This window comes from Thermobia domestica, chromosome 6 (assembly GCF_964235325.1).
Source record: "Thermobia domestica chromosome 6, izTheDome1.hap1.1, whole genome shotgun sequence".
In the NCBI taxonomy this organism is placed as follows: domain Eukaryota; kingdom Metazoa; phylum Arthropoda; class Insecta; order Zygentoma; family Lepismatidae; genus Thermobia; species Thermobia domestica.
In genome coordinates this window covers 133,266,965-133,283,046 of record NC_137459.1, presented here as the reverse complement: position 1 = coordinate 133,283,046, position 16,082 = coordinate 133,266,965, and the positions used below count along the sequence as shown (strand labels likewise).

The 16,082-nt window shown below is 35.5% G+C and overlaps 1 protein-coding gene across 3 annotated transcripts in view; it reads left to right on the top strand.

Annotated features, from left to right (window-relative positions):
- Positions 1 to 687: 687 nt before the first annotated feature.
- The window catches only part of LOC145688221 (dual serine/threonine and tyrosine protein kinase-like), a 60,224-nt gene continuing 44,829 nt past the window's right edge, over positions 688 to 16,082 (top strand). The window contains exons 1-3 of one of the 3 annotated variants that reach the window (XM_081762127.1): positions 688 to 780; positions 10,234 to 10,533; positions 15,230 to 15,543. In XM_081762127.1, coding sequence (XP_081618253.1) covers positions 10,410 to 10,533; positions 15,230 to 15,543 — 438 coding nt within the window. In that variant the 5' untranslated portion in view covers positions 688 to 780; positions 10,234 to 10,409. Of the gene's footprint in view, positions 781 to 801; positions 1,140 to 1,544; positions 1,672 to 10,233; positions 10,534 to 15,229; positions 15,544 to 16,082 lie in introns of those variants that run through there. The other 2 variants (XM_081762128.1, XM_081762129.1) reach the window with 2 other exon arrangements.

Genomic DNA, 16,082 nt, shown 5'->3' with positions numbered 1-16,082 from the left:
GCCGTTACTTCTGATTCGAGCACCATTTTGAGTGAAAGCAGTTTCGTAATGCAGAGAAGACGAAAATTGCAAGTTGGTTATTGAAAAAATTAAATTCAAATCCGAGAGTTAATTTTAATTTTTATAACGTATGTTTAATTTCAAAAGTTGAAAATAGGGCTTTCTGTTTTCAAAGCCCAAAAATAGATTTTTTTTTGTTTTAAAAACCGAAAAAAATATGTATTTTCGGTTTTAGAAATCGAAAACTAGTTTTGGTTTTCAAAATCGAAAATCGATTTCCTTTTTTAAAAAACAAAAAAAAAACTGGTTTCGGTTTTGAAATCAAAAAGCGGTTTTGATTTTCAAAACAGAAATCGAAAATCGCTTTTGAGGTATTCGGTTTTTCCAAAAAAAAAAAAAAACAAAAAAATGAAAATGAAAATTTAATGAAATGTGAACAGCACTAATATAGCTCCTAGGATAGTGTATATCAGGACGAACGGATTGATAGGTTTCGAGAACTTTTTCGGTATTTGTGGTTCACGAAACATGTAAATTCGTTGAAATATCGAATTCGATTTTTTCCACGATCAGCACCCTTTCTTCTCCTTTTGTCGCTCGTAATTAAAAATGCAAAAATCATTATTATTGCTTCGCCGATTATCGCAAAATATATAGCAAATTTTGAGATTCTCGACGCAAATCGTTACGAAACGTGCCCGTTAGTTCCTTATTAATTTGGGAATGTGCAACCTTGTTGGTATGGCAAAACAGAAACAGAACCGCAACCGCATATGAAAGGTATGTTTTGAAACAATATATATTTCTATTACAAATAATATTCTAAGTGCGGCATAAAAAAATCTTTGCTCTTCTAGTTATAAAAACATAGGAACTGCCTGACGTGTATTTCCAGAACTGGAAATTGTCATGCTATAATATTTCTTCGCAAATTAAATCGTTAGTAATAATATATAAGATGCTTGAAGACTTATATTTCAATATTGGGCAATATATTTTTCTTTGGCGATTAAACAACTGCGGTTGGTAAAACGAATATTTCGAATTTGTTTTTATCATATAGCTAGTCAGTACAGTTTATAGTTACACGAGCCGCATCTAAGTTGGTTGTTTGGATTCACTCGACTTTGAAGGTCATGGTAAGTACGCATTAATTTCTAAAGAATTTTGTTTACTGGTAAATGAAACGATATGCAACATATATTCTATGCTTGCTTTTATGAAATGTATATGATGGAAATTAGGTGTAACAAACTGTTTATATGGATGTCACTACATAAGTGCAAAAGTTTAATAATAGGGATCCTAAATGACATGTATGTTTAAGGTACCTAAGGTTCTAACTCATTTACTTAATGCGTCTAGGAGTTACTAAGCCATTGAATAGAGGTAGGGTAAGCAGTATTTTCACCGTGCAATCCTATGTAATATGAGAATACTTATATTCGTGAAATGCTACTTGTTCTTAACAGGAAGTGAAACCTTACAGCCTTGGACAGTTTCTTCAAGGAAGAAGTTGCATAAACGTGCAGATTCACTTTAGAAGGGTTGCGTATACAACACGAACAAACTTAAAAACGCAAACCAACTTGTTCTTGATGGCCACTAAAAAACACGAATGCTTTAACTGAGTTAGGGGAGGAGCGCAACAGGAGGCTCGAGCGTAGCAAGGTACTTTGTCTATAGGGAGCATACGCGTCAGCGATGTTGGGTTTGTGCGTACACTACATGTGCAAACACGAATACCTTACATTGCACTGGAATTTTCCCCAATGCTTTTTCGGCAAGTCTTTACTTTGACTCCAACTGTGACTTTAATCGGTTCTTATAGGTTCAGTCACTTCCTGGAACTGTTTGTGCGTGAGTCACTTGTTGGAACTGTTCGTGCCTTTGGTGTGACGTCTTAGTTCATATTTTTCCCACTACGTGTCTGTGTAGTCATATGGTAGTTTGTTAGTGTGATGTCACGTGTTCTGTGTGCATGTATGTGTGTGCTGCTGTTTGTGGCATGCGGGAAGCGCGTAATTGAGTTGGTTGAATTGAGTTAGAGAAAACCTATCATGGTTGTGGTCTAAAGCTGAAGATATTTTCGACGTATGGTAAAAGTGGACGTTTATTGGCTTTTCTTGTTTGTAATAATAGCAAGTGTGCTCGGTTTAATAAAACGACGTGTGTGCGGAAAGGAACACTTTTCAGTAATGTTGAATATTGCGCATGTGTTCTTGGTATCTTATTTTTTCGTGTGTGGAATCAGCAGTTATGAGTTCATTATTCATGAGTGTTTTCCTATGGCGAAATGGTGAGTGTTTTCTTTTTTTTAATTCATATTTTTATTCTTGATTTGTTTTGCATTTGAGTATTAGGCAAAGTATTTGGTTTGCTGCTGCTTGTCCTATTGTCTTGTTGAGATGTAATTTTTTTTCTTTGTCATGCACTGATTTATGATTAGAGACGAGTGTTTTTTTTTTAATTTTTCCCTTCTTATCTTAGCTTTATAGTAATGGTGTGATTATTTATTATTATTTTGGATGTTTTTATGGTACTTGAGCGGGAGGTTTGGGGGGCTGTATCCCCCCATTTAGTTCTCAAAATTTATAGTCACCGCTTCACCTGAATTGATGTTTAGTAACATTGTGGCCCTTGTACTTAGAGTATAATTCTTAACATCGTACATTACTTTCACTGTGTTAGTAATTGTAATCGATTCATCTGATCCGGTTGAAGTCACTGTTTGAGTTAAAGTAAAAATTTGCCCTTCCTTCTTTCCTCTGCATCTTTTCTATACCAATTTTTAGGGTTAAGTTCCAAAGTTGGGCGTCCGTTTCCAGCAAAATTTTTAAAATTTACAGGAAAGATATGGATAATTTGATCGTTTTTGTGCTTGATAATATATAAGGATCTCGAAAAATCTGTTTATGTGTTATATATAAGCGGTTATAAACATGGGTCTATACGGCGAGCGGGGGAAACTGCTTGGCGCAAGGTAACCAAACAGTTGCATTGTGGGAAAGTAACGAGCATTTATGTTATCAACATGGCGAATGTACAAGAGCAATGAACTAACCGTTTTAACATTTGTGAAGCAATACGTTGATAACGAGCAAAATCTTTTAAAAGTTTGTGAAGAGCACGGATTAATGAACCTAATAACAAATTGCAGAAAATGTGGAAAGGATATAACAACGAAAAAACGTGGCGAAAGCGGACGCCCAACTTCGGAATAAATGCCAATTTTTATTTCACCGCATATCATGCTAAGCGATCAATCCTTGTTAGTGTCATATACTAGTCTCATTTCTGACATATTATATCACACTTGATAACTCACACTTATGAATATATTTAATTAGGCCCTACGTTCTTTTTCTGTAACCCAGGAATATGAAGAATGGAAGATTAGGAATTCCTTGAAACCCTAATGTTTTATATTTTCCCACGTCAAGGAAGTCAAATTGTTGTTTTAGTGTTCTGTAATATTGAAACACGACATCCATCAGTTCCTGTTCTCGGACACTATCAGCACTGCTAATACATTACTTGAGACAGCTCACTGGAACGAGCCGGACACTTTGTGGACGCCTTTTAGATAGTTCAAACTTTAAGGATCACGACCTACAACACTGCTTATTAACGCTTCCATGTTTTAACAGTACATTCTTGTGTGCATACAGTGCAGGCTTATGTGTTCCTCTTTCGAAATTAGTGTTCGTATTTCTTCCGTAAATTTTACGAAATTGTGCCCGGGGGCCATAAATACGATAGCACCTTTTTCCCATGTTCACAATAGTTAGGTTACGTTACAAAATATCAGTACCAAAAGATGAATGTGAAGTTGGCTTTTTTATTTTCGTTCTTTTGCACAGAGTCCAGGGACATTTTAAATATAACAGCCTCACCACATTTATGTAATATTATTTTCCTGTAATTAATCTAGACTATTTTGCAACACCTCCGTACAGATTAAGAAATAAGTGCTACCAGATAGTTATTTATTAGAACGAATAGTAGTCTCCAAATGCGATCAGAATTCTTATTTTTTTGATACCTGCTTACCAAGTGTATAACGAGTATCATTAAGGGTGCATACGTGAAATAATAAATAACATGGTAGCTGTTTCAGGGTGCTATCCCAGTTTATGCGCAGTTTTGTAAAATCTATAGGTGAAACATGAATTTTGATTTCGAGAGAATAAAACAATGAAATCCGGATATATGTAGATATTACTATGTAATGTAAAATCTACACTTGTAAGCACAAAAGAACGTACTGTTATACATAGAAACGATAATGAGCAGTGTTGATTGAGATCCTTTATGATCGAATTAACCGAAAGATGTCCAAAAAGTGTCCAGGTCGTTCCAATGGACTGTCTAAAGTAACGTATTGGCAATGATGATAGAATCCGAGATCAGTGTTGAGGTATGACTGAACTGAGTGATGTCGTGTTCAGGTATCAGAGGAATTTAAAACAGCAATTTGAATTACTTGACGTGGGAAAGGATAAAACATTAGGATTTCAAGCAGGGTGGATTGATTTAAATCAGTCTGATTTAAATCACGATTTAAATCAAGATTTAAATCACTTGATTTTTTAAATAAAAATCGTTGATTTAAATCGAATTCCTAAATAAATTAATTTAAAATGAAAATAAGTAAAATCCCGTTTCTGTTCTGTTATTTCGATTATGGAAGTTAATAATCATAATACAATGAGACTCAAATGTACAGTATAGTATGAAAACAAGTGTCATGCAGAGGGTGATTAGGGAAAATCCCGTTTTGAACAGGTAACGGAGCAATCCTTCTTTCTTCTTTTCGTAACATTGGGTTTGGGTTTTAAAATCGTTAACTATTCCAACGGGGAAATCACCATTGACATTTAAGACGAAAATACTTTTTTGTGCGTGTCTGTTTATTTGTCCTCAGATAATAGGGCGTATTTAGAGGGGTCCTATCCCCCCTTTCTTGTGTTAATTTTATAACTTTAGGCGAAATTTATGTATTTCATGCCGCAAGCTGGTTCTGAGTTTTTAAAAATAGGCCCCTTCCAAATATCAGTAACTTTTCTAAAAAAAAAAAAAGTGTCTTTTTGATAAACGTTGCTGTACTTTTTCCTTAATGCTTGACCTTTTAAATTATATCACCTATTTTTAGGTGGTATGGTAGAATCTTCATTATTCAATTTAAAAAGTACCAATAAGGCTTTTTACTTCGTTTTCTTTAAGGCTGGAGGCATTTTAGAACACGTTACATATGCTTTCACGCAGGGTTGGCTGGTTTAAACCATGCAAAAAACGAAAAATGTTTGTAAAAGTGTAAGTTTTCGTAAAATCTTCAACACACACATTAGTGGGTTATCGCGTGTCACTTTCGCATATTATTCCTATTATATTCAAATTTAAATTCCCCATTCATTACTCAAAGAAATTAGCCCTATACTACAAAAGCAACTTTTTTTTTGTAAGGTTATGAATGTTTCTTTTGTGATTTTTTTAAATAGTTTGTTATTATTGTTATGCAATTGCAATCAAAGGAAAATTCTAAATATTGTATCGTTTTAGTAATGTTTACTATTGATAATATACATCAAAATATCGTACTTTGGGGAAGGGGTCATACAAACCCCCCGAGAGGCATTTACTGAAATCAGAAATATCTTTGGTATCTATTTATGTATAAATTGGTCAGAACCAAACTGGACTCAAATAATTTATATCTTTATTCACTGTTCGTACTGATATGCAAGTGAAGTCGTCGTATTTCTTTAACTTAGACTAATCAAAGTCGCAGTGAACTAATTTGGACTTAATTAGTTCTATACTCTGCAGTATTTTGAAACTGTCCATATGTAATTCTGTATAATGGTTTCACTTGTGCAACTGTTTATCTTTTTGTCCTTCTCAAATGACTCTTCACAATTAGACAATTATATTAAAAGTATGTAAAGATCAGTACAACGTATCAGGAGTCCTTCGTGAGTGAGTCGGCAGACGTATCGCATTTGTGGCCAATTAGTCCAGTTTTCAAGTTCAAATGGAGGACAATTTGTTTCGGATGTAAGAGACGATAAACGGTTTGGACTCCGCTTTAAGCTTATGTGATCCGTTCCAGCACAACCCGGTTGTTGCATAATAACACCAAAGTGAAACAAACTTACTTCTGTTCATATGTGATATAAATACATAGAGTAAATTATTTAATAAAAAAAAAACTGGTTTAAACCAAAAAACCAGGTTTAAACAGAAGAAAAACTGATTTTTTTTCAATAAAAACCATGGTTTTTGCCAACCCTGCCACGCCTTTCTGCGTTGAGGCATAGTGTGTGATGACGTCATAAATTTAAAAAGATATTTTTTGTTATGGGTATTATTATTATCATTATTATTATTATTATTATTATTATTATTATTATTATTATTATTATTTTTTTTTTTGGCGGGTTACATTTTGCATTCAGAAGACTGAAATTTTGCACACTCGTTCAGTGCACCCCTTAATAATTTTCAGATGTTTTCAGATCTCTGCGTGGAAACAGCGGGGTCCAGAGGGGCAAAACTGTTTAAAAAAGGATATTTTTAACAAAAAATAGCTTTTTTCGTGATTTTCCCGTCTCAGATGAAGATATATGAATGGTACCGTTTGAAAGGCTGTTCTATTCTGAAGAAAATGATGTACGTACTATGCTCCAAGGATAAATAGGGATGTCTCAGGAAACTGTTACCTGAGATCCTGTTTTATACGGGAATCTGGGGTATTTGGGGAATATTATTTTTCACGGGCTTACTTTTGCACCTACAAGATTGAAATTTTGCACATTTACTCAGTGCACCCCTCAGTATTTTTCAAATTTGTTTCAGATCTCTACCTTAAAACAGGGGAAGGGGTCCACAGAGGTAAAAATTAAAAAAAAAAAAAAAGACATTTTTAACAGAAAATTCCTTTTTTCGTGATTTACCCGCCCCAGATACATGACGGAGACATTTGAAGGGTACTGTTTGAAAATTTGTTTTATTCTGAAGAGAATAATGTACAAATCATGATCTTAGAATAAATAGGGATGTCTGAGGAAATTTTCATATTAAATCCGGGTCATCTGGGGCATTGTGGGAATGTTCTTAGCTCATTGTTAAATAGTTTTCTCACTCATACTACTCAAAAGAGAAGCTTGAAATTTTGTACACACATTTAGTACACCCCTTAGCATTTCCCAGTTGATTTTGACATCCGTGCTGTAACACAGGGGTATTCAGAGGGGACCAAATTAAAAAAAAAAAGTTAAAAAAAAATGCCGATTACTCTCAAAATTTCCCGCTTCAGGGACATGATAGGGAAATGTGAATATCACCATTTGAAAAACTGTTCTATTCTAAAGAGAGTGATGTATGTACCATGATCCCAGGATAAATAGGGATGGTGATGTAGCTGCTTGACTGAAAGTCTATAATTTACGTTTAAAAAGAGCCATAATTTAAAAGGGTTAAGAAACATTGTTTGGAATTGATATAGGTTAACGATTGGGGATAATTCAAAAATAAACCCCAATACTTTCACTTAAATGGCATAATTAGCGTTTAATACTAATTCCTAATGCTTTATCTTCAATTCGCGACTTGTATTATACCAGGAGAAAGATTTGATTTAAATCAAAAAAATCGATTTAAATAAAAAAAATCAACAAAAATGATTTTTATTTAAAAAATCATGATTTTTTCCCACCCTGATTTCAAGGAATTCCTATTCTTCAATTCCATCTATTAGAAATAGAACGTAGTTAAATTTTTGCAGGAGTGTGAGTTACTCAAGCGAGATGTAATATATCAGAAATGCGACGAGCGTATGACATTAACAAAAGAAATGAATAAGTTGATGTCTTATCATGATACTGAGGTAAAGTAGGGCGTAAAATATAAAAGAAATTAGTAGAGGAAAGTATTTGGGAAAATTCCAGTGAAACTTAAAGTAGTTGTGTTGGAGTATGTAGTTAGCGCTTATGAAAATGAAATGAAATCTTTGACGTCCCACGGTTATGCCGGTTAGGGTAAAGGAGACGGTGATGATGAGAGATGAGTGAAATGGTGGAATGAAGAAAGTGGGAGGAAACGGGAGAACCCCGAGAAAACCCACGAGCACGGTGTTTGTCCACCACAAAGTTTACTTGGCGGGGGCTGGGATCGAACCCGGGTCCCCAAGCACCAGAGGTGAACGCTCTACCACTGAGCCACCGCGCCCCCCTAGTTAGCGCTTATACCCATCAACACTGGCACGCCTGTTCCCTACAGACGCACTCCCATGCTACCGCTTGGGCCCCCTACGTCACTCCTGCTCTGACCTGGTTAGATAGTATCGTGCTTGTTAATGGTCGCCTAGCACAAGTTGGTCTGTTTTTAAGTGAATTCGTGTTTTATACTTAACCCTCCTAAAGGGGAATCTGCAGCCGTTAATGAAACACTATCGAAGGCAGTAAGAATGCCTTTCCTGCTAAGAGAAGTTCACATTTCATGATCATTAATAGTAAATTTCACTATTGTTAATCATTTAAGCATATAACAATTCTAGACATGAGTGAAGAGGCGCAAGCTTCAATTTATGATTAATTTAATGATTTTAATTATCTGATGCGTTTACCGTCTTTAAAAAGTTTGTGTTGTGACATGCGTGGCAGTTGGCAGATTTCAATTAAGCATCTATCTGATGATTTCCAATTGATGTAAATGTCCTATAACCTGTTCACTTAAGGCGCAATCTGAGCACAAGTCTCTTTTTAGTCGGAGTCCACGGAGATGGCTGCTTGTTTATGTCAATTTATACTCTTTCGAACTATATTAGACGTACACAGATTAAACCATTCATGGTGATGTTTGGAATTTTTAAGTCGAGGTATAATTTCATTCTCAGAGTGACATAGAGACAATGTGTGATATAAAATCCAGTTGCACACAAGGCCTTCCCGGAAGTGTCATAAGGTTTTATAGTGTTACTTTTGCTAAGATTGTTACCTAAAATGCTCGTGGTTATGACGTACAGCCACGCACTTAAAAGCCAGACCCAGAAATCTGAGTTCAAAGATAATGTACAAATCTGGATTTGGTCAGAAAAGTAAGATTCGTTCACTAATATACACATGAACATATCAATATAGTAGCAAGTTAGTTTGATCAGGTGTGGAAGTTATCGCCAATCTCGTAAACAATCACCCATGCTAATTCAGAATCTCTTTCATAATGTAGACACGAAACGTGTTTAGCTAGACACTTGGATTATTTTGTAACTATAATCATCCAAATTTGTGTACGATATATATGTTATAAAGAAATTTAAATCAAGTATTTCTGTACAAACAGGAAGTTACTGTTATGGTTAATTTAATTTCTAGTCACTGAACTTGCACGAATACCCTGAGATTTACAAAATTTGCTTTCCTATTCGTTCTGGTTTGCCAAGTTGTTCCTGATTTAGTGTTCTTCAATGACCAAATAGATGAAACTTGAGTAGAACGAGGTTTGTATTATACAGTGGAATTGTGAACATTTCACTTGCGCTTGAGAGTGGTTGCTTGTAGTTTAAGGCGGAATCCAAACCACCATAATGCGTTCATGGATCAAGACTTTCCCACCGGGAATCGAACCCAGGATCCCATGCACCAAAGACACGCGCACTAACAACTAGACCAGCAGAGAGGGCTTTGCGCTTGAGAGATTCTTATTCTGCGTCCATAGTCCTGTGAATCTTCATTTACTGAAGTCAGCCATCTGTGAACTTCAGTACCACACGCTTAAACACTCAAATTATAAACAACATAATCATTCATTAATTTGCTGTGAATCTCTCTAATTGAATCCATTCATTTGCAAAATCAGATAGAACTGTTGATGCAGCAAGTTCAGACTTGATTAACAATATATATATATATATATATATAGATAGATAGATAGATATAGATATAGATATATAGATATATATACGATTCGTTTGTCTGGTATTTCTTTCCTCCTGTAGGAAACTTGATTATGTAGAAAGTAATTTTCCTATTGTCGAGTAACGTTGAGTAAGGCATTACATATATGTCACGTACTATTATTGTTTAGAAACAATTTTCTAATGTGTGACGTATTAGTTTCATTGAAGTACAACGACGTCAGCATTATTATTATTTTAAGTTTCTTGTACCATACTAAGTGTATCAGTCTACCAGTCTACTTCGGTGTATTAACGTAACGTAAATTCTGTTACAGGTGTGGTTGGTTTTTGTGTCACGTAAGGAAACGTGGACGAAGTTGTTTATATTACTTTTTGAGCCATTTCCATCATCAGTAAGTGTTTTCAGTTATGTTGTAGCTGAAGCTTCTTGTACAAAAGGCTGAACAAATGAATTTCTATTCCGAAGCTAATCCAATGAACGAAGTTTGAGATGGTGTCTAAATTACCTCAGGAATTCAGAAAATTCGTAAGAAACTGCTGTCACTTACGACGGATATTTCACGAAACTCAACGTTCATTGGAAGACATAGTTGCTGCTAATATATTTCAGACAGGTTTGTATGTCATCTTTCCTTTGTTCTATAACAAGTAAAATACAGAAGTGGAACTAACTAGATTATATGGTGTGATCAACTGAAACCAAATGGGTTAATCTATCAAATGATTGAAAAAATGGTTGCTTGATTATTTTCAATTTTTTAAAAATATATCATTATAATATACATTGACAACACAAAACCGTTTAAAAAAAGAAAAAAATTATGATCCGAGCCCGTTTGTGAGTGGTGGCCACTTTTATTGAGCAGTGCGTGTCAGTCATTGACTTTGCAGACATTAACAAAAACTGGTATATTCTAGGAATGGATTATTGAACAACATTGCAACAAACACCATTTTGTTCAACACTTTCTCTTCTTTAATCTCGTCTCCTAGCATGAAAAGCCTGAATTGAACCCTAATAGTTCAAAATTGTTCCCTAAGTTGAGTATCGAAAGTGAACAAATTCCAGTTTTTAGAGCTGAAGATTATAATGAAGAAGTGAAATATTAAAGTTGACTTTTCCTTTGTTTTTTTAAAAAACAAGTATATATAATACTTTACTCACTATAGTATTACATTGATAAATGCTTCCTACAATTCTTATTTTTAAAATTTGAAATTTTGTAATTTTTCAAAGTTTGAAGTATGATATCTCTCGTGGGACATGAAACAAAAATCTAATTATATACAGCTATATACAAGAAAACTATAGTAAAAATTGAATACCGGCCGCTTGAAGTCGAACATGATTCGACGATATCAATCAAAGAAAAGATTTGCATGACTTTTCCTGTAGACGCTTGTGAGTTGAATTTTTTGTGGGCGTTGGAATGAGGGGTGTTTTCATTGCATACTGGAAAATTTTGAATTTTGTATAAAATTAGCACCTTAGTGAACAAAATTAGCAACTTAGTATGAACTTAGCAACAGGATTTATCCGCAGCAATAGTATGCAACAAATCCTTCACCGTTGATCTAGTGGCTAGCACGCGTGCCTTTGGTGCACGGATGCAGGATTCGATTCCGGTGGGAGAGCCTTGAAAAATGTGAACGTATTACAGTGGTTCGGATACCACCTTAGAACTGTAGGTCCACGTCTCTCGCAGTCTTGGTGCTAAAAGAGACTCTAAACTCCAATCCAACCAATACGCAACAAGTAGCTTTTGTCCTCGAACTGGTAGTGCGAGAAATGTCAAGGGACGGCATACGCTCCCCCTTTTTTAGCCTTTGTCAACATCCTGGAAACTCACTGTGCGCATACTATGTTACCCTATACATTTCACGATCTTCGGGGGAGGGCCCTAACTTACCTTGAATTCCTCCGATATGAATCGAATGTTCAGGCATCTGTTCGCACGAGTAGCTTCTTCCAACACCTTTGCACAGTTATCCTCAGTGACAACCACATAGGCTTGACCAGAGTGGGAATAATCACTTGTTCTTCCATCTCCTTTCCAAAATATTCCCGGACACTCATCATTGAGGACAGACAGTAGCTTAAGTCATTTTTCAGGATAAGGTCTTCAATAAATCAATGTGAAGATTTTATTGTGAAAAAGAACATAAGCCATTGTGTGCCTCTGGGGATGAATACCCAGATGTAACACCCGAAATATTTGAGGAACATTAGTAGGTGAGGTGAGTAATTTGGAAATGTTAATTTTCTACTTTGAAAAGACTCTTTGCGGTATCAGTCTTTTTATGAGTCTTCTCGTAAATGGATTGCTTATCTTTTATTAGGAAGTACTGCTGCGCTGACGACATTTAGCGGTCAAGAACATGACACGATCACTTTGAAGCAATATAAATAAAATTATTTTCAGTTTGTATCCGTGGTGGCACTAGAGTAGTTGCATTTTTAATACGTGTAACAAATTAGTGAAATGGTAAGGCTCCAACTTAAAAGAAAATGATTATTATGAATGTGTTTTAATTTTTGTATAGAAAATTTTCAGTTATGTGTAGTTTAACAGTAATTTTGGGACTTAGCGATTTTTAAGGGAGTGGAGAAACTATTTATTGATTCTGCCGCCTCACACTGAAATCTAAAATGTATACAATACTTTCAGTTAAATTTCTACACTAATAAAACTTAAAATGCTTTAAAAATTTGCATTTGAATACTCTTCAACTCTGAAAATTATATTTTCTCCAGCCAACGTTTAAAAGGAATCAAGTCATGCAGTCGTGGTTGTCAAAATAATAGTATTACCTGAAAAGCATGAAACTGACCAGATTGATGTAGCATTGGACCATCTTTTGCCCTCAGAACAGCGCTGTTGCGACATGGAATGAAGTCATTATGGTTGTAAATGACAGCAAGAAAAATATTAAATATGATTCCGCGTGCAATGAACTAGTCAGTTCCATGAGAGGATAGAGGCGGAAAGCTACCGGATTTGTAGCTCCGAAACGGATCACAGATGTTCATTTGTGTTCAGATTCGGTCATTGAACAGGCCAGGAAACGTGATCAACTTCATCCCGATGTTTCTTAAAAAACGCAACAACTCAAGCCATGTGAATGGGCACATTATCATCTTGGATTATAGCTTCATTGCCTGGAAACAACATCTGGACCATAGGATGTACATGGTCTCGTATAATGACGACATAAATACGAGCAGTAATGCGACCCGTGTCAACATAGAACCCATTGGAAACCAGGATATTGTAACACAGCATCACGTAGCCACCATGATTCGGCGAAGACACTGCGAATTATACGCTTCTTTGGGCATTCACCACATATTAACACAGCCTGTGGTTTGAAATAAGGTGAACAATTTCTGATATATCGGAGCTGTTGTTTAGTGATCCAGATGATAATACAAAGTTGTCATAACGGAAGATTGCTCATAACAATAACAACGTACTCGATTCGTAACTAGTGCTCCCTGCTGTGTCATTCTGAGTTTTCAAATAACTGTCGCACATAGATGCATGGCCATTAATGCAGTGGGACGCTACGTTTCCTTTCAGGGCGAAGCAGGGTATTTTTTCTTACAAATGTAAAAGATCTCACTGTATGTTAGTTAGTACTAGCATTATATTACACACTTCGCTGGATTGAAATGAAAATTTAAATGCCCAACTTCATATCTCATGTGTTTAGTACCCGTGAAATATGTTGTTGTCGTTTTAATGGCATCGATTTAAACAGCATCGGAAAGATCATTGATCATCTCGGCGACCGCAAAACCCATGGGTTCAACAATAATATTGGTCATTTTCCATCATATATATATATATATATATATATATATATCCCCCTCCTCCAAGTTGCGGGGTTGAATTTGAATTTAAACCGGATCGGAAATGTCACTGTTTATCTGAATGATCCCGAAAACTATGGATTAGACATTAATATTGGTCATTTTCGATTATTATTATTATTATATATAGCTCCCTCTCCTCCTACTTCGTGCCGCGGCACACGGCATCAGAATTGTCACTGTTAACCTCAGCTACTCCTAAAATTATGGATCCGACACTAATATTAGTAATTTTCGATCATTTTTAAATGTTTATCCCCCTCCCCTACGTTATACTCTCCCCAACAATCAGGGCTGAACTTGGATTGAAACAGCATCAGAAGTGTCAGTTTCTCTCATCGACCCTGAAAACTATGGATTCAACACTAATATCGGTCATTTTTGATCATTTTAAAATTTCTTTCCCCTTCCCCTACGTTGCATCGTCAAAGTGAATAGCCTAAAGTAATCCCTGTCCCTAAACTCATGTATGTCGAAAATTTCATTGAGATCAGTCGGGTGGTTCAAGAGTGATGAAGTCACAAAGGCAGCCATTTTTATTTTAATTTTTTTACATATTAAGGTTACAATTTTTTTACATTTTACAACCTAGGGCCCCTCCCCTAGGTTGGCTCGTGAAATTGAAACGATAAAAAAACACCCAAGACCCGACCCTCATATATGTTCAGAATTTGATAGAGATTGGTTGGGTGGTTCAAAAGTTATTACGTTTTATTAGTTTTTATTTATACGTTCCCCTCCCCTCCCCTCCCCTCTCATAGGATCTACCGTTAAAGTGAAATTACAAAAATGTTTCCAGATCCGAACCTTATGTATGTTGAAAATTTGATTGAGATCGGTCGGATAGTTCAAGAGTTGTTAAGTTACAAAAATAGTCACTTTTAGTCTTATGTAAATTGATTTTTATATATCTCCCCCTCCTTTTCCTCCCCTATGTTGGTCCGTCAAATTTAAATCATAGAAACGATCCCAGGCCTGAACCTCATCATGTTGAAAATTTGATGAAGATTAGTCGAGTGGTTCAGGAGTTATTAAGTTTAATTTATTTTTTACACCCCCTCTCCCTCCCCCAGCCTTCAGTTCTACCATCAAAGTGAACAGCCTAAAACCAGTCCAGCCTCGAACCTCATCCATGTTACAAATTTTATCAAGATCGGTGGTGCGGTTCCGGAGATTTAGTCACAAACATAGTGATTTTCAATTTTATATATATAGATTTGTATATTAGCGGTTCATGTGGTGCAGTGTTTGCACCCTATGTGGGATAAGGTATTAGATGTTACGTCTCAATTATTAGATGTGCTATATACGGATAATTAACAACATGCATTTTTATATGCTTAAAATACGTAATTTTGTTTAAGATCAATCAGTAACATCTTATATCAAATAATATGACAATGAGTCTTAAGAATCATTCTTTGTTTATTTTTCAGATCTCACCACAGAAGTCTTTCAGTCATCTGTATTACAACAGCTGCAATATGTGTTAGAAAGTTGCCCAGCGATAGTAGTGTTGGGTCAGAGTTGCCATGCCAAAGCCATACTAGTCAATGCTATACTCGGGGAACAGGTTCTACCTACTGGGGGGAAAGCGTGGAGATGGGTGCGCTTGGTTTACGGACAAAGCAGTCACGTGTCTCTAACGTTAGGTTCTGAATTTGAGGTAGTAGAAAACTTACAAGCTCATGAGAGATCCTGGAAGACGGTCCCCGAAGTAGACTTGAAGAGGCCAGATCATGAAAATGAGGTAGGTATTTATTTGGTGTTATAAAGTAAAGAGTCTAGCATTAATTTTCGGAATCACGCTCGGTTGACATTTATATAACAGATGAAACAAATAAGATTTTTTTTAAAACAAATATAGTTCCATAAAACGCATCGCTTAGGAGCTAAAATAGTGGGAAAATGTCAGTCAAAATTTTAAACAGCCATGAAGACCACTCCACCAAATGTGTTAATCATACTACATCACTCGATTACCTTAAAAGTTTCGTTCACAAAAGTACATATAAAAAGTTTGATGAGAATAGCAAAAGATAAAAAAAGACACGAAGACGTAAGCATTTTCGCTTTCGGTAGAAATATTGGTTTAAATTTGCGGTAGATGGAGAAAGTGCACACATTACACTAGATAGCATATAAGTCGGACATGAGATTATTGAGTTGTCGAGGAGATACATGTAGTAAGGGATGGGGCTTTCAAAACACTATTTCATTTGATTACTTGAAGGCATACATTCTTTTTCCCATTTTATATTCACTTCAGCATTGTCATTTTTCATGATG